Source organism: Vipera berus, assembly GCF_964194415.1.
Source record: "Vipera berus genome assembly, chromosome: 3".
NCBI lineage: Eukaryota > Metazoa > Chordata > Lepidosauria > Squamata > Viperidae > Vipera > Vipera berus.
Window position 1 is genome coordinate 38,098,269 of NC_138204.1, and position 20,075 is coordinate 38,118,343.

Sequence of the window (20,075 nt, forward strand, 5' to 3'; positions counted from 1 at the left end):
AAGAATTTAAAAAAGCTCTATAACTAAAGTAATTTTACCATGTATATTCTAGAGTAAGAAAGACCAATACAAATACTTGAGTGAATCATAACGGACCCGAAAAAGTGGCATAATAGTTTGTCTTAATGACTTTGGGAACAATATTTGCTCTTGGAGTAGAAAAGAGATAGAAATTAATGTCTCAGGAAGCTGTTGGGAGTGACTTGTACTAATGTGATGAATTCAAAAAATGATTATCTTGCCAGCATAATTGATACTTTAATGCCTAGTTGCTTTGTAAAGAGATTTCACTTAAATCTGACAGGAAATCTTATTTTATAAATTGCAAAATATGTGGGTATTATATAGTTACAAAACTGAAGATTAAAGGCAGAAAAATCTTTACATTTATTTTATTAGAAGTAGTAGAAAATTTGGGAAGACATTCATTTCCAATATATATAATTGTTGAATACTAGTTAAGCATTCATTATATTCTATCTTGAAATTGCCATTATCAGATCCGTAAGATCTTATTTAAAAATCCTGAGCAGCTCTAAGGTGGAAGCTGGGAAATACTAATGAAAAATAATAAGCATTCAAGAAAAGTTGTATTGGGCTACTGATTCATTTAGCAAATCAATAAAAGCAAAATTAACATTTAGGTGAACTAGATATTTCACATTCCCCCTCACATTTCTGAACATTAAGTAATGTGTAAATAATGGACATGTTCTCTTCCATGAAGATAGAACATATTGAGGTTTTATGTGAAATTAAGGAATTCTTCCATTACAGATTTTACCATATAAAAGGGCTCATTTTCCTATTTTTGAGGGCATAACATTTGTTCAGAGACAATAAAATATATAGTCAGAGCCCCAAGATGCATATAACTTGTTTTTTTCTCTCATGCTGCCATTCATATGCTTGAATTTATTCTGGGTGGTGAATTATCTTCACTTGTGGCACAATCCAACCAAAGTTAAGCACCTATAAGTTCCATTTATTTTGAATGGGAGATAAGCAGGTGCTTAAGTCTCCATTGAAATCAGTGGAACTTTAAATGTGTTTACTATTGGTGGGATAGCACTCTTATTTCCTTATAAATGCTATTTATAGCCATATTGGTTGAGTTTGAAGGTTGCTATGAATAAGGATATTTATCCTTCAGCTCCTAAAATTTTTATAATGTGGATAAACTATATGTTGGTCCAACAGAGATTTCCAATAATGTTATGGCCTTCCATTGATATACATAATATTTTTAGGACCCAACAGCACATGTAGTTGATAAGGGGCTTCTCTTAATCTAGCACTTTCAATTCTGTCTAAGCAAATACTTATCTTTACATGTTGTATAAAATAGATTTGTGTAGTGTTTTGTGATTAAATTCAATTTTGATTGGCAGCTAAGATATTTTTCTGTGGTTTTAATAATCTAAGGTCTTTGCATATAAAGGATATGTACAATTGCCTGGAAGACTGTTTTTGTTTTTTGTTTTTTGCTTTGTGTGGCCTTAGTATATTTATTGACATTTTAGCAAGTGTTTTAAAGAAGTTTTTATAATAGTGTAAACTGATGGGAAAATTTTAAGACTCTGTGAATAATCCTTTGACACAGTGCATTTCTTTTGGTAGGTGACTGTACAAGCGTATCACTGTCAAAGCTATTTGTTTTTAAAGAAAAGTACAATGGAATGCATAGAATTTTTCCCCCTGTAAAGTATTTTTTTAATAAACAGAAGTCTGATTTGTGCTTAATGAAAATGACTGTTTGGTAGAACCCTGTGCTACAGAATAATGGATACAATGGATGAAATTGGGAAGGACACCTAGCTTTTGAGTAGAAAAAGGATTAAGTTAAACTAAGTGAAGTCAGATAAATAACATAAAATAAACCAAGGTATAAGCTACTTATATAGCAAAACTTCTAAATGTGACTTCAAAAAGTAATTTGTTTCATGTATGTAGCAAAACACATTTTGGAATCATATATAGTACAATTATTATCAAGATTATTATTTCAAGCTACCTGCTTCTAATTTATGCTCATTTTCTGAGTATTCTCGTGCAAGCTGTTTTTAATCATTACGCCTGTTCCTTTTTTTTTTCTTTAGATAGACTGGTATCTCAGTAAAACTTCTTATTTCAATAATGGAGAGATTTTTAGAATTTGAACAGCTTGCCCTTTTTTTAAAGATCTAGATTGTCATCACTTTTCCTTGCCCAAAGTCTTTTTCACATATGGACGCCAGGGAATCTTTTAGCAGATCCCAATGATGGATTCAAGCATTACAGGAATTCCTATTATCCCTATTGGCTAGCATAGCAAGGATAGCGTCTTGACTGAAGATCCCTCCTTTATCTAAGATGGTCACATTTAACACTTTGTGTTCAATGTTACTATAGATTTGATATCTTTCAAAGTTCTTAGAGAAAATACATCCTGAACAAAATGTTTTGCCTTTCTGAAGTGCTTTAAATTGGACTACTGTATCACAAATTGCAAACTTCTGTATTTCAGTGAAGCAGAGATAAAGCAGGAGAGTATGTAAGAATGGTATTCCCTTGGTTCTTCCTCTTTAAGTATAAACTTTCTCAATCTTGCCAATTTCCAATTGTGCAAAACTAAATTCCCTGAATTCCTCAAATAATATAATCACTGCTGAGAATTCTGGGACTTGGGAGCCCACATACCAAGATGAGAAACACCAGTTAGTGCTATTTTTTATAGAAGCATGAATAATAATGATGATGATGATGTTGGAAAGGACCTTAGAGGTAATCTAGTCCAATCCCCTGCTCAAGCAGAAAACCCTATACCATTTCAGACAAATGGCTGTCCAGTCTCTTCTTAAAGACTTCCAGTATAGGAATATTCACAACTTCTGGAGGCAGGTTGTTCCACTGGTTAATTGTTCTAACTGTCAAGAAATTTCTCCTCAGTTCTAGGTTGCTTCTCTCTTTGGTTAGTTTCCATCCGTTGCTTCTTGCCCTGCCTTCAGGTGGTTTGGAGAACAGCCTGACTCCCTCTTGTTTATGGCAACCCCTGAGATATTGGAACACCACTATCATGTCACCCTCGTCCTTCTCTTCATTAAACTAGACATATCCAGTTCCAGCAATCATTCCTTACACGTTTTAGCCTCTAGTCCCCTAATCATCTTTGTTGTTCTTCTCTGTACTCTTTCTATTGTAAAATATTTGATGAAATGGACACGAAGCAACATTCTATTCCAGTTTCAATACTTATTTGACGATAGGCCTTCTTTCACTGTTTAAACTGTTTCCTAGCACCTCTAATATTGAAAATAGTATGCTAACAAGCTCAAACTGTATAACCCATTTTCACTCCTGCCCAAGTAGACAAAAATACAAGACAACGTATTTTGCTGCCTGCTTGTCAGTGTATCTATGGTTACTGCTTTCAAGAGACTAATGGATAATGAGGGAGGAATCTACTGGCAGTAGCTGGTGTTTAAAGATGTACTGAGGAGAATATGAAATGGAAAATAGCCTCAGAGCAGTCATTGAGATAATTCCACCTTCGCAGAAGGGATGACAGGCCCTGATAGATATTCCTTTTTGACATTTTATTATGGAAATCAAAGGGACAGTGAAAGTGGTCCATCCAGTCTAATGGTTTGTTCTTCAGTGTGAGATAAACAGTTGGTAAAGCTAAATCAGGATTTAATCCTGTGCGAAGCCACTATGTATATTTTGAGACCTGAGATTTTTTTCTTCTATTTCTACTTGTCAGACTATTATGCGGTTAATGGTAATAATTTGTAGAAAGCTTTCAAAATTTCTAGGGCCTACAACTGCATTTGCATGGCTGGGACAGTGTAGGGTTATCCCTGTATATAGCGTATTATCAACCCTATTGCCTAATCTTTTCTATCATTCACACTGAGATTTACCCATCTACAATACTGTGACCTCTGTGACACTATACGTTCAATTTGATACTCCACTCTAACAGGCAGCAAGTTAAATTATGTAATTACTAATTGGAATGGGGGTGCAGGTGAAGGTGCAGGTGGTGGATGCCAGTCAGTGGACACTTCCTGAATAAGTTTTAGTTTTGTGACAGACATTAAACTGCTGCATGGATATATAAAAAAGTTTGAAATATCACCCAGGTATCAGTGAAAATATCCAGTTGATTTATATAACAGGCAACCAGCGTGGTTGACACTATCAACTATCAGGGGACAGCAATTAATTTTTTCAAGTGGCTACATGAGAAACTGGAACTGTTGTGGAGGGCTGCTGTTGCTCCACTTGTCACTGCTGCCACAGGCTGGACAGGGACAGTCAAAGGGCCAGATGTGGCCTATTGGCTCTAAAATGCCCAGGTCTGGCATAAGTGATATTTCCATCTTGCAGACCAAAGGTCTTGGTTCTCTAGAGAATTTGGAGTGATAACACAGATGTAGCTTCTGTGCACAGGATGAAGGAACTCTTCAGATGGATCATTTCAAGTATGGGTAAGATGCATCTGCTCCTCTCTCGTCAGCAGAGGCAGTGAAGTGCGCAATGCAGCCTAAATATAGAGAAACTGAAATGGAATTCTCATCACCTTGAGGAAAAGGAAAGAGGGAGGGAGAGGAAGAGGAAGGAGTGAATTAGGAAAGTGCTCAATATGTGTTGCTCAGAGGATGTATTTTCCCCTCTGTAGTAAAAATTGGAAGAGGTAAACCCTATTTTGAGATTTTGCAAAAAAGAAATATAGTCCAAAATTGCATGAACATTCAATTTTGGGAAATTAAAGAAGAAACTTGTAGATCATTTATTGTTTAAAGCATACCCTATTTCCCACCTCCCCAAGGCCCTCTCGGCCCTCTAGTTTCTTTGTATGAAATTAGAACTTTTAACCCGAGAATGGTTTCTATGCTTTACCTTTGCATGGCTAATTCCATAAAATCCTTACCTGCATCTATACCTTTATCGAGGAAAAGTTCCCCAAACCTTATTTATGTTTCATTCATAAAGATTTTAGCATGTCACATTAAATTTTTATCTTTGAAGTACATAGCCTGGATTCTAAAATTCAACCTCCAGTTTGGTCTTTTTGTTGTTGTTGAGGTCGTAAATTAAACCCCATTCCTTCCTACCCTTTCGTGTAATTGTTCTTTGAGTACAGCCTGCCTCCTCGCCATTCTTCGATACAGGGTGAATCTAATCAGCTTCGTAATTCCGGAAGAATGCGCTGCTCTAAACCAGGGGTCGGCAACCTCGGCTCTTTTATGACTCGTGGACTTCAACTCCCAGAATTCCTGAGCCAGCATAGCTGGCTCAGGAATTCTGGGAGTTGAAGTCCACGAGTCATAAAAGAGCCGAGGTTGCCGACCCCTGCCCTAAACGGTAGCTCGGGCTTTCCTCCAGCTCGCATCTCAAACTCGGCGTTTGATTGCTTTCGCCTCCTTTCCGTAACTAAATATCGAAAACGAGCCTCGGTGAATGTGACACGTGATTGATGCTGCTTGTCATAACAGGATGGTCCAGAGAAATACGTGTGCCGGCTGTCTCTCTCTCTCCAATCGCTTTCTTGGGAACGGTAAGAGACTGAATTGTAGCGCCTAAAAACTATGCGCTTTTGGAACGTTTATGGATTAAATGTCGAAGAGGCAGTTGAGTCTGGAGCCAGAGCTGGTGCAGGAAAAGATTGAGGCTTGCAGGGCATGGATGAATTGAAGGGACAGGAAGGACTGAGAATGGCAATGCTGAAAGGGAAGGTTTAAAGGAATTGAGTCAGTGGGACAAGCTAGAAGTTGAGGAAGGAGATTCAGGATCGTGAGTAACTGAACAAGGAAGAGGGATAGTTGATCTATTCTATGGGGGTCAACATGCCTCTCTCGGAACTTCAGTTCAGAAGTAGCCCTAAGAAATGCTTGATGTGGAAATGAGTTGATGCTGTGAGGAGATTTCATTAAATGGACTGCTGAATTGAAAATTATTGGTTCCCAGTGCACAAGACTGATTCTGGATTTGCTTTGGGAGTCTTAAACCGTCCCTCAAGTCATAGGTCAAGTATGTGAGTTTACCCTGATTTACTTCCTTTTGTATTTTAAATTTACATGCTTATCTTCAAATTGTCGAAAGTGCTAGAATATTAAAAAAAACAATTAAGATAATTTTCTTCAAATATGCAGGTTTCCTTTCCTTAAAGTAATCAAATCAAGTGCTCAGAAACCTGTTTTGTTGTCTATTTGATTTTGAGCATCTTCACTGAGCACTTTGATGTGTATTTTTGCTTTTTGCTGATATGTGCTTATTCTTGCCCTACAGATAGGAACTGTCTTCCAAGATACAGTATTAAATTCATCTAATACATTTATGACCATTTTATGACTGATCTTGGACATGTTTGAAGAGTGATGGAGATGATTTATTTGCTCTATTATACATATTAATTCAATATAGCTAGCACCCATAAGAACGATGGTGGGGACACTAGTGTATTTATGTATCCAAATTGAAGTGATTTGCTACCTATTTTCTTCTCTTTCAAAGAACAACTGTTTTTACTAATTAAGTTAATATTTATATAGTTAAAAAATTATATAGTATATCTTTCAAAAATCCTGGAGCACTGGGGAAGTACCTGATGATTGGAAAAGGGCTGATGTGGTTCCCATCTTCAAGAAAGGGGAAAAAAAAACCAGGCTCAGGAAACCACAGACCAGTCAGTCTAACATCAGTACCTGAGAAAATCCTGGAAAAGATAATGAAAAACAGATCTGCGAACAACTAGAAACAAACAAAGTTATAACTAGTAGCCAGCACAGGTTTGTCAAAAACAGATCATGCCAAACAATCTTATTTCATTCTTTGATAAAGTGACTAAATTATAGAACAGTGAAATGCTGTGGACATAATACAGGCTACAGATTACAGATTAATTGGTTTGTAGTTTCCTGGGTCTGTTTTCCCCCACTTTCTTTAAGATGGGAGCCACATCAGTCCTTTTCCAATCATCAGGTAGTTCCCCAGTGCTCCAGGATTTTTGAAAGATATGGTACAATGGTTCCGAGATAACATCTGCCAGCTCCTTGAGAACTCTGGGATGTAATCTGTTGTTTTGTGGTGATTTATATTCGTCAAGGTCGGATAGGTGTTCTCTTACCATTTTCTTGCTTATTTTAATTTTTTTTTCTACTTTCTGTTTTGCAATAGTTTTTTTTTATGTTGTGCTATAATTTCTTTTTGTGTGAAGACTGATGCAAAGAATGAGTTAAGCAGCTCTGCTTTTTCCCTATTCTAACAGTAACATGAGATTGGTGAAGAATTTTAAATGTATCAGCAATACTAGTGTCAAAAATACATGCGTAAATATTAGTAAATTGCAATATTGTAAAAAGTAATTCTTCTCATTTCCATTCTCCAGATAGTGGGAAAGCATTTTTGGTTCTTTTTTTTTTTTTTGAAAGGTGGCCAATGTTGGGGACAAGACAAATCTTCTGAGTAGATATAATATCAGCTTCCTCATTTAATATAATTCAAGAATCCTATTTTCTGGAGTGTTATCTATGCATAAGAGCCATTATATATCCAGCTTCAGAGGTAGGGTTAAAGTGTAGAAGGGACTTTGGCTTCATTTTATGCACTTAAAAAAAAAAGCAAACTTGGGACTACAAAACAAAGCCAGATCTTAGATAAAAGTTATCTAAGTTTCATAGGTAGATTAGGTAGTGGAAGGAAGTGTTTGCTTTTTTTCTGATTTTACTTTGATGTGTTTACTTTTACTCTCTTTTTGGCAGCATTCACAGCAAGGAAAAAACACAACTCAACTGGTAAGGGATTTGAAATAAACACAGATAATTGAGTAATTGAACCTCACAAGATCTTTTTGCTTTTTTGTATCCCTATTGCTAGCTTCTCTTTGACCAAAAGTTATATTTAAAAAACAGTGTTATTGTTTAAAAAACCCTGGCTTCTGCACTGCTTATTTCTTCAGAGTTCAGATAATATACCACTCTTGTACATAGATAAACATGCTTGACTTGCTTTCTTGACTTCCACAATTTGCAAATATGTGTGTACTTGAATTGTTTCAGTTACATGCACTTGATTTGAGGAAAAATATATAGGAATGTTGTATCAAAAATGTGTCTCATTTAAGTTCTTTCTAAACACTTTTTTTAGGTTTGGTGATCAGACAACGTTGGACTCCCAGGCTAACTTTAATTTTCCCTTCTCTTCGTCAATTGCCACTTGCCACTGATGCAACATCCCTCTTTACTAATATCATGAATGACTGTTGCCCTTTAAATTCATAAAACTGGCATTCCACAACTTGTTAATACTCAGGGCATGCATCACTGGAGCCTACAGCTTGGACCTCCTTTGTAAGGTTGCCTGTATCTTAGTTTGCTGTTCAGTTGCCCTATTTTCCACATTCCTTCAGAACTGCAGACAACGATCAGTAGATGCAGCACTTGGCTAATACTGTCTGCCACAACATGATGATCCAAGAAAAAGCAGTTGAGAGCCTTCTTTTCTGCTGCATCTTTTTGTTTCCATGGTAACAGGAAGAAGCCTTGAAAGGTAGTCCTGGAGCTGCTCTTTTAGGTATTGTGGAGAAGTGAAGACTGATCATCTAAGGGTCTGTAGGCTGAGGCCAGAACCAGCAGGTGAAGTGATGTAGGCAAAGGTTGGGACTTGGGGGGGGGGGAATTAGACCCAGATGAAATGAGTAACAGGATGAAGCTGAGAAGGGCCTGGTTTTAAAATGGCAGTGTTTAAAAGAGCTTGAATTACTGGACAAGGGTAATTGGTAAGAAGTGCTAAGGATTGAGGATAACTGAAGGAGGAGTGATTTAATAGTTAACTGGGCTCTCCTCTCCAGCCAGTAAGGGAAGTCTGTGGTTAGTGGTTCAATCTTCACTGGCTCAAGGTTGACTCAGCCTTCCATCCTTCCAAGGTTGGTAAAATGAGGACCCAGACTGTTGGGGGCAATAGGCTGACTCTGTAAACCACATAGAGAGGGCTGTAAAGTATTGTGAAGCGGTACATAAGTGCTACTGCCATTACTGGGGGTGGGGGGGTGATTGTTTTCTAAAGCATATCTGTTTCAATCAGGATGAATAATGAATGGGCCATCGGCCACATGCAAACTCACAATTATATTTTGACAACCCACAGAGCATCTTTCTCAATTGGGACTAAAAAAGGATAAAATGATTGTGTTAAACCTTTGTGAATCTAAGGCACTCATTTTGTTCTTTAATCTTTCCAAGTCCACAATAAAAAGACTGAAAATTTAGTTATGTCCACTCTGGTGATAACATCATGATACCAGCTTCGTACGCTTAACAGGAATTCCTAAACTTTTTGCCATCATTCCCTTACCACCTTTAGTGTAATCTTAATATATGCACCTATTCTAAAAATCCAAAGGCCAAATGAACACAAATCAATACAATGGGAAAGGTGGATTTATTGTAATAATGTAACTATTGTAAAAGGTTCCTAATATCACTCATGGACTCAGTCTGCACCTCTCCAAAGGAACGGTACTTTACAGTTTAGGAAACTGGCTTTAGAGACAAGGAAAGAAATGAAAGGGTGGATCATGTTTATAAAGAGGTTTTGTACCCCTTTTCATCTTTCTACTAAAAATACACAGAATTATGGTGCAACATATTTTAAAAAGTCTAAGCTATGCATTTGTTACCTAATAAAAGAGGTATGAAATGAATTTTGGAAGGTTGTAACCTGATTTTGAATACTTTTTGATATCCCTATTCGATGTTTTTATAATAAGCTCTCTCTATGTTTGTACAGTTGAGTTGACAAGATGGCTTCAAATGATGAAGACGCCATTGCTTGGTACCAAAAAAAGGTCAGGTTTAGGTTTGTTTTTTGAGCTTAATATATTTGCTCTGTAGTTAAGATTACATCATAGCTTTAAACTATGGGGGTTTATTTTAGAATTTGCACATTGGTTAAATCATTGTTTAAAATAGTTATTATTGGCGCTATTGTAAAAATATTTGGAGTGATTCTTTTGCTTGGTTTCAGACATAATTTGGATTTCTTATTTTAGCTGCACCTACTATCAGATTAGTATGTATATTTTCTGTGCTTCATTTTTACATTGAGTAAAACAGTTGTACAAACTCTACGTAAAGATATTGGGGAATGAGTTATAAAACAAACCTAAAATACAGTTGTGTATTTTATTTCATAATCATAATGTCATGGCTCCAATAAATGAGATAATTCAAACAAATTGTAGACATATTATTTATCTAAAAAGTCTTAGTAATGAAACAAAACATCGGCACTCATGGAGGGATGCCAGAATCTGAAATCTCCTCCCCCCAAACCCATCATAACACACACACAATCCCTGCCCTTATCTACACGTCATAAATCACATTATCCAATTAGTTTTACATATGAGGTTTCACTTCCCATTCTGTACGCGGACTTTTCCAATCTTCTCACAACATCCAGGTAGATGTCCTCCCCCCCCCCGTCCCCCAATGAAGCAATTAAAATAACAGGCTGTCTCTTATATTGTCAGTGCAAAAACATGTCAATGTTTGTAGCATTGACACATAACTTGATCATAGTTCTCCTTGAATCTTCCAGCATTTTTATAACACATAAAATCATTTAGAATATTGATGATTGCTTACTTTCTCCATTTGTTAGATAAATAACATATCAATAAAACCTCTCCAAAATATTCCTTTCTATATCTGTAGTATTAATAGAGGAATTCTAAGAAATAACTCAGTGAATTCATTTTTATTTATCAAATTTCTACACCAATATTTGTAAATACTGAAATGTGAATATTTAAATGTTATTATTTTACTAATACATTGGTGTTGAAGGTAAAAGTAATATATGAGAAATAGCTGCTTTTTTTCAGATTGGAGCTTATGATCAACAAATATGGGAAAAGTCCATAGAACAGACTGAGATGAAGGTAAAAAAATGTTCCTGACAATTTTGTTGAACTTCTTAATTCTTTATTTTATGGCCATGTGGAATGACATGGCTGAAATATGTTATATGTAACAAATAGAATGACGTGTAAAATATAAGGGGTTCAGTGAATATAGTGAAATATAATATTTAAAATTGCCCACTTCTAATTTAAGTGGAAGTAAAGTATTCATTGACTTACCATGTAATTGTTGCAGACAGTCCCGCAATACTTCCTCAGCGTCATAAGTAGGAGTACTGTGCTTGATGGTATTTGGATGCATAAGTGAATCAAGGTCTGAGCTGAAGGAGAAGCATTATGAGAAATCAGAAGGACATTATACGTACTGCAGTGAAGATTTGATAGTATAGATGTAACTGACTGGGAACAAGGTGGAACCCAGTAGAGAACTAAGTGTGATGAAAATCCTGGCTTTTATTAATATTTAAATTTACATGAAAGACTCAAAGTTTGTTTTAGTTTCTTCTGTGGAATGTTTATGGATGGTGAAATGTTATGAGAAACTAGCAATTAGAGATTGTCATTATCAGAGACTGTGTCGGATGTTTGTAATTCTGCTGATGGAAAGTGTCCACTTGTGGAATAAGATATGGCCATTTTTAATTTTTGAAAATTCTGGAAACAATTGCATTTCATACTACTCTGATTAAGTAACAATTAAATTCATATTTGGGGCTACAAAGGGGAGAAAATATTTTGAAATCTTGCTGCTGTCTGAGCTGTCAATAGACACATAGAGATAAACCGCACCAATAAGAATGAAACAAAAAAATCAGAACACATACTTTCCAGCAGCCAGATAAATGGGGATCAACACAAGACAAACAGGTGGAAAATAGTAAACTAATCAAGGAACTTCCGGGGAGAAAACCCTACCACGATTGACATTGGCAGGGCAAGCTGTGTTGTATAAACCTGAAAGAAACCCCTTACTCACTAGTATTGACATTGTTACCTAGTTGGGTAATAAAACATCTGCAAGCAAACAAGTTTAGAGAACACCATGTCTCCATAGTTCAACCTGAGTTATTAATGTTCTTTTCTACTAGAGAAGTGTTATTATGTTCCTGATTATGATGGATGTCTTCTCAGATAAATGTGCAGCACTTGATTTATACAGTATACAGTTTTTTTCAGACATGCGGCAGTACATTTATAAATTAAAATGCAGTGGCAGTATTGTAGTCAGTGAGGTTTATCTGATGCACGATTATTACTTTGTTCAGATATCTTTACATGAAAAAATGGCATGTATTCTCTGATATAGCATTGCCCTATGTTAATTTTTATATGGTATTGGATGACAGTTTCTAGAATTTTCAGCCAATTACCCTAAGAGCATGGTAGTTCAGCGGTTAAGATGCTGGGCTGGAAAGCCAGCATCCCAGGTTCGAGAGTTCCACATGATGGGGTGAGTTCCTGTTTTCGCCCCAGCTATTGCCAACCTAGCAGTTTGAAAACATACAAATGCAAGTAGATAAATAGGTACCACTTTGGTGGGAAGGTAATAGCGCTCTGTATGTCGTGTTAGCCACACGACTGTGGAAACGGATATTAGCATTGCCCCCTAGAGTCAGCAATAATATGGCAGAGTAATATCCGTAGGGACAGAGTAATATTCGTAGGGACTCCTTACCCTTTTACCCTAAGAGCTGGGAATTGGAGAAGGTTATTCTGCGCTTCCCGTATGAACATGACTATGAAAGAGTAATTGTAATAAAATACGTATTCTGTGAGATCCGGGAAACTATTAATTATAAAATATTCTAATTGTTTATTACTAAATGTGCAGGGCTTCAAAAGCAAACCCAGAAAGAAAGGCCACATACAGCCTGACTTGATAGATGTTGATTTAATAAGAGGTATGAACCATTTGAAAATTTAATCACTTATGTTAAATTTACAAAACATTTATACTCTATGTAGTTAGTGATGACAAGTAATACCTATTGTACAGATAAAATCTTTAGTACTTATTTTATTTATAATTTTATTATAAATAAAATGCCTGTTGTGCTTTTTAGACTTTCATGGCAGCTTAGAATAATTAAAAGCCAATTAAATCAGAAGATATTTTAAAAGGTAGCAGAGATTTACTTTAAGCAAAACAAAATATTTCAAGATCCTTTCTAAAATTAATAAAGTCAGACTTCTTTGTACCTAGCTGAAATTTTGAAATATTCTATGCCCCCATGTAGAGCATATTATAAAAATAATCTTTGTTCATAAAATATTTGTAACAGATACATTCCTACAAAAAATAGGAGAGGTGGTGCATCTGCCAAAGTTTTACAGAAGAACTCCTAGCTACTATTTGACAATGCAAGATCATAAAGAATCCTAGATACACTGGAACAGAGAATATTCTCCTTCAAAAACAGTGTAACCCCATCCAGAACAGACTAAGCATCCAATTTTTAACTAGATTTCTTAAATGTATAGTCTCTTTAAAGGAAAACTGAACTCTTGCTGATTTCATGGACATTTCCACGAAGCTTTCTTGGCAAGAGGACAGAAGTGCTTTGCTATTATCTCCTGGATTTTTTTCTTAAAGGGGGAGGCAGATGCTTCCTAGTTTTGCCTCCAATCTTGGCATTTCCATTCCAGTGCTAAAGCAGGTGTGAAAACAGCACATCTGGCTTGTATGGATTAAATTTCAACGTGCTGGAACCAAATTTCTGTTCAGAGCTTCCGATTGTGGCCACAAATATCATCTGAAAAGTGAAAACAGAATATTGAAAGTCCAACCAAATCCCTCAATAATTGTCTCACAGTTCTCATTTTCTAAGAGAATCATGGTTTGAGTAGGAAAAAAAACAAACATCTAATGCACTTTTCTTGATTATCTTCTGAAATATTTATTTTCATTATATAAAATTTTCAGGTTCCACATTTGCCAAAGCTAAACCTGAAATTCCTTGGACATCACTTACAAGGAAGGGAATTGTGCGAGTCATATTATTCCCATTTTTTAGTCAGTGGTGGATACAAGTCACTTCTTGGCGTATATTTATGTGGCTGTTAGTACTGTACCTTTTACAAGGTGAGTAGAGATTAAAATTATGATAGGATTATTTAATAAATTAACTTTGGGTTTGCTCATTTAAATGGATCTAATTTTGAAATTCCATATTAAACCATGACTTATGCTATGACAGAACCTACTACCATTGATTTTTAAAAACAAGAAATATTTTATAACATTGAATACAAAGACTTTATTTCGGGAGCTTCCTTTATGTGTAATATCATATAATAATATTATATGAACAGGATATCTGAAGATGGAAATAGAGCTTGATCTTCTACTTGTGGATTTGTGGAGGGAATTAGAAGGGATATTTGGGATGATCAATGATCTAAAGCATATTCATTAACTTCCAAAGGCTTAATTGCATTTCAGTGAAAAGCAGTACAATCTCAACGTATCCAGAACTGGAAGTGGGTCATAGAGCAGTGAAAGTAGGAAGTTGTCTTGTACTAATACTACAAATTATATCAAATCTGAACCCCAAAGAAATAAGGAGGATTACAAAGTCCAAGCTAATACATTGACAGTATGGTCAGAGACATGTGTGATATAATGAGAGGGGTGGGGTGGCGGTCATGGTCCCAGTGATATTCTGGGTAGAAACATGAATGATTCTGCATTGAAACCAATACAACAGTGGGAACAATAACAAATATGTCATCAGGAGGCACAACCAAGGGCTTGAAAAAAAGGAGAGGTAAAATAAGAGATCTCCCATTTAAGAGAACTGTCTCATTATCAAGAATTTCTGATAATCTAAGTCCAAAATATGTGACTTGACCAACTTGAGATGATGCTGAACGAGCAGAAGAGGGAAAGAGATGTGTCACCATTGCAATTGCATGGAAAGGATTTTCAGATTTGATATTCCAGGATTGAAGATATAGTGAAGATATAAGAGATAGGATAGTTCAGGCTGCAGCAAAATGTTTGGAATGGGAAGAAGATATGAAAGTAGAAGTGCATAGAATTAACATAAGATCTGCCAAATTAAAGAAAATCATTTTGTCAGAAAACGAGATGAGATTCTACAAGAGCATATCAGTACTAAAAGATAGCTAATTCAGATGGAATCCTGCTTAAAGAAATACCACTCAGAATTATTTAAAAAGACTTATGGGCAGTTGGTTTTACATATGGTGACTACAGTGAGGTTATTATGTGCATAAAGATGGAAAAAATATAGAAATATCCACAATGGAGGAATGTACTGTGAAGATGGTAGAACTTGCAGAATTGTCTAAATTGATTTATCTTATTAAGGAAGGGACAATCATTACTTTTATAAAAGACTGGAAACCGTTTATGGACTTTTTGTTTAAATGAATAAAATGAATTGGTGATTGTGTGATTTACTAATTAAAAATGTTGCTTGTGGGAAGAAGGGAACCCAGATAAGTAATTTGGCACGGTGGAAATGGTAATAATCATGCAATTAAAGGTTGCAAAGAAAATTGGAATTTCTTCTTTAGATGTCTTTTTCTTTTTTCTTGATTTCTCACTTTTTCCTTACATCTTTATATATCCATTTTTTCCTTTCATCTTTATATATCTTTTTCCTTCTTTTTTTCCTTAGTTTTTACAATTTTTCAATTTTGTGTAAAATTATTTGCCAGTTAAAATTTGTATATGTGAGTGGTGTGTGTATTTATTTATTACTGGAAAAACATACTAAGGTAGTCATATCATTTGCAAGATCCACAAAAATATTTCAGAAACTGCTCCTGGCTGCCTTTTCATACCCTGCATTTATAGCCATTCTTGTGTGTGTAAAACACCTGCTTTGAAGGCTTTGGGTAGCCCCAATATCTATTGCATTTAAAATTGTAATTTTTATCATGCCAAGATTTGAGGAAGGGATCTCAGCAAATGCAGTTTAAGGTGCCATCTAATATTGGATCATGGGAGTAAGGAGTAACAGTCAATAATTGGTTTAGTGTTAAACTTCTGTCCATTATAAATCAATCCTAAATTCATATTTTTTATCGCACAATTAGCAAAGGAGAAACTCAGTGCTAAGTTTACATATGCAGTAATTTCTGGAGGCTATTATATTAAATTTCTTTTATTTTTAAAAGTATAACAACATTTTTGTCAGTGCAGGTTTTTTTATATTTTTACATGGTATGCATTTATATGTAAGTATAGTACAAATCTTATTTTTACTTGTTAGACAATTTATATACTTTTTTTTCAGTTGTAGCAATTACATTATATTCCATAATGCCAGTAGTGAGTGCAAGTGAAATCATTGGACCATTGTGCCTTATGCTACTCATGGGAACTGTACACTGTCAGATAGTATCTACTCAGTCATCTAAATCTTCAGGAAGTGATGGGAGCGGTGTTGGCCGAAGAAGGAGGTGAGAGATGAATGTCTGTAGTTTCGGGAGCAATGTTCCTTTTCAAATGAGAGTATTTCTTTGCATCCTGCTTAAAGGCCATTTTTCTTATAATATGCATCGTGTGAATTGTCTCTGCTTGCACTTTTATTGCTAATTCACTTGTTTTACCTAAATTCTAATAAGTTACAGCTTTCATATTCAACTTTAGGAATATATGCTAATTTGCACTGTTTACATTTCACTCTTGAGTATAAATGTTTCAAAGCAAATTCCATAAAATGATAATAGGCATACAGTAAGCATGAAATACAAAAACATGAAATAATAAAAACAATTAACTTATTGCTTGAGCATTTTAAAAAAGTAGAAAAAATCAAGGGAACATTTGGGCAACTAGGTTAATTTTTTTGCAGAAATAATTTATTTAGAAGCTTGCTTAATCTCAGCATTTTTTCAAATAACAGGCTCTGCTATAGATTCTGCCTATCTCTGTTCCACAGATTGATTAATATCAGTAAGTTCGGTACAGTTAGCAAGATATACTCAACAAAGATTAGAACAGAACAGAACAGAACAGAACAGAATAGAATAGAACTGGAGGGGACCTTGGAGGTATTCTCGTCCAGTTCCCTGCTTGAGCAGGAGAACCTATATCATTTCAGACAAGTGACTGTCTAGTCCAGGGGTAGGCAACCTCGGCTCTTTTATGACTCATGGACTTCAACTCCCAGAATTCCCAAGTCAGCATACTGACTCGGGAATTCTGGGAGTTGAAGTCCATGAGTCATAAAAGAGCCGAGGTTGCCTACCCCTGGACTGACTTGGGAATTCTGGGAGTTGAAGTCCATGAGTCATAAAAGAGCCGAGGTTGCCTACCCCTGGTCTAGTCTCTTCTAAAAATCTCCAGTGATGGAGTGCCCACGATTTCTGAAGGCAAGCTGTTCCATTGGTTAATTGTCCTCACTGTTAGGAAGTTTCTCCTTCATTCCAGGTTGCTTCTCTCTTTGGTCAGTTTCCAACCATTGCAGAGAGATTAAGTAGATGTATAGAGGAAGAAGGCAGTTCCTTTGATAACTGAGTTCTGAGTTGTTTATAAATCAACAACAAACTGATGAAAATAATTCATATTTAATTTTTACAGAACAGTAACATGAGCTCTTTGTGGGATATAATCAGATATTTTATCAGTGGAGCAACAAATATATATTTCCCTTTTATCATTAGAGGCATTGTTAAAGATCAGGATTTCTCCTTCACAGTACTTCATCAGTTTTTAATTTAATGGCTAGTATTTTTAGACAGAAAATTAAAGGTGATATTAGCCACAGTTTAAACCCTCCTCATTTCATGCATGGAGGAAGTTTTAACATACTTTGTTGCTAACATTTTTGAGGTAATATACAGATAGGTAGTGAAAATAATAATAATAATAATAATAATAATAATAATAATAATAATAATAATAATAATAATAATAATAATAATAATAATAATATGATGATGATGATGATGATGATGATGATGTTGCAAGGGACCTTGAAGGTCATCTAGCCCAACCCCCTGCTCTGGCAGGAAACCCTATACCATTTCAGACAAATGGCTGTCCAGTCTTTTCTTAAAAACTTCCAGTGTTGGAGCATTCACTGCTTCTGGAGGCAGGTTGTTCCACTGGTTAATTGTTCTAACTATCAGGAAGTTTCTCCTTAGTTCTAGGTTGCTTCTCTCCTTGATTAGTTTCCATCCGTTGCTTCTTGTCCTGCCCTCAGGTGCTTTGGAAAATAGCTTGACATACCAGAATCATCAATTCAGTCTAGAACCAAGTGAAAAGAAACTGGGATAAGTCTCATTTTCATTATTACATGCATAAATATGTATTTATTTATTTCTCACTTTATAAACCTCCCATTTCCCTCATAGAGCAACTCTGGGCTTATAGATTCTTTCCTTTTACTCGTATTAATGGGCATATGCACATATTTATTTTATTTATTAATCAAATTTCTATGCCACCTATCTTCCCTACAAGGTGTTTCTGGGCATTATAGACACTTAATTCCTTTATGTGGTATTTTAGCATCCTAAATCCTATGGCAATCTCAAAAGATATATCTTTATGAATGTGTATTTTATTCATAATTGGCATCTGGTAATATTTATATTCTCTGGTACAGATATGTTAAAAATTCTGCAGGTTTGAAGAGGGAAAGATTTATTATCAAACTCAAATTTATGCTATTTTTTTTAATCTAGAAAAATACGCAAATTTGCAGGAGGTGACGTCTATACTTCCTCTGACAAAATCAGCAGAAGCGAGGAGCCACTGGAGTCCTCATCCAGGATCAGCAGCTTGTTTGATTCAGTATTGCGCCGAAGGAGCAGGGAGGGGTACGGTTGGTAATAGCTTGTTTAGAAGATACGACTGAAATTTTAACTGGCTTTTAACTCTAATTCCAATATTGCTCCAAGATTACATCATGTAATTTATTATGGCCAGTTATGTGCATTTCTGAAAAGGGTCTGTCAAATTGTCTTTCTAGAACTGCTAGATTCTCATCTTTCTTCAGTCCTATCTCATTTATATTTTTATACCACATTCCATGAGGCATCTCAGATAGCTTAAAAGTTTTCCCTCCCCAGTTTTACAAATTACAGCAGTCCTACGAAGTAGATTCTATTAAGACATGAATGACTCAAAACTCATCAGAGCCTTCATATTTAAGGAGGAATTTAAATTATTATTGCCTTGTTCCTAGTCCAGCATCCAATAGTGTGTGTGTAACTTTGATTTGCCAATGAAGTGCCTGATATTGCCTTGCTTAACGTAAAAGTATTATCAGGAAGAATGGGAAAAATGTTATTCTTTTATTTTCTCTCAGCACATTCTCTGTCAGATAGATGGCAAAGGTCAATTTTTTAATAATTTTAAGTTTTGATAGATTTTAAAATAATTAAGCAGAAATTTCATCTTCTGTATAATGAGGATTGGATTTGAAACTTACAGTTTGATTTTCATAATTCTGCAAGTTTAATGTGAGGAAATCATGGAAAATTCTGTGTCTTCTCAACTGTGTCTTGATTTTAAAAGTGTGAATAAGGAAGATATACATTTCCTTCCATAGGGTGAAAAGGGGAAAACGGGTAACTGATAAAGGGTCTGAAATAGAGCATAGCAGTGGTATAAAACGCAGGATTTCCAGATCTGAACACAGTTTTCAACGATCGAAGGATTCTGAAATGCAGTTAAATGTCGATAGAAAACAGGTAAAGTTTGAACTTGATGGGTTTGCTTGATGCAAATGTCAAATTTTCTCAGTATGAACAATAGCACATAGATTAAATCTTACCCACTCATCTGAATTTTGAAAAATATGGAAAACCTCTCCAAAACATTTTTATCATTATACAGATAATATTATTATCATTTAATTATAGAAAATAAAATATAATACAATTACATAATATAATTTCTGTACATAATTATATTATTTCCTGATTGCCATAAAATAAACAGTATTTTTTCTGTTTTAAACTTAAAATTAACTTCTTCCAACAATGCAGCTTGGATTGAAATGATGATTGTTATCAGTTTTTAAAATACAGCAATTTAGTTGGGATTCAGGAAGGAGAATAAAACATCTATAATATTTATTTCAACTTTCCTTCAAGGAAATAAGCTTGCCATACTGCACATGGATCCTCTTCATTTTGGCCTTATTGCAGTTATAGGAGTTAAGCTAGGCTGAAAGGAATG

General features: G+C 35.2%; 1 protein-coding gene across 1 annotated transcript in view; it reads left to right on the top strand.

Annotated features, from left to right (window-relative positions):
• Window positions 1–5,501: 5,501 nt before the first annotated feature.
• Window positions 5,502–20,075, top strand: part of PHTF1 (putative homeodomain transcription factor 1) — a 30,532-nt gene continuing 15,958 nt past the window's right edge. Inside the window, exons 1-11 of the mRNA XM_081323923.1 lie at window positions 5,502–5,542; window positions 5,953–6,015; window positions 7,746–7,778; window positions 8,131–8,556; window positions 9,772–9,829; window positions 10,871–10,927; window positions 12,741–12,810; window positions 13,833–13,991; window positions 16,177–16,342; window positions 18,575–18,718; window positions 19,444–19,585. Coding sequence (XP_081180049.1) covers window positions 9,785–9,829; window positions 10,871–10,927; window positions 12,741–12,810; window positions 13,833–13,991; window positions 16,177–16,342; window positions 18,575–18,718; window positions 19,444–19,585 — 783 coding nt within the window. The 5' untranslated portion in view covers window positions 5,502–5,542; window positions 5,953–6,015; window positions 7,746–7,778; window positions 8,131–8,556; window positions 9,772–9,784. The remainder of the gene's footprint in view (window positions 5,543–5,952; window positions 6,016–7,745; window positions 7,779–8,130; window positions 8,557–9,771; window positions 9,830–10,870; window positions 10,928–12,740; window positions 12,811–13,832; window positions 13,992–16,176; window positions 16,343–18,574; window positions 18,719–19,443; window positions 19,586–20,075) is intronic.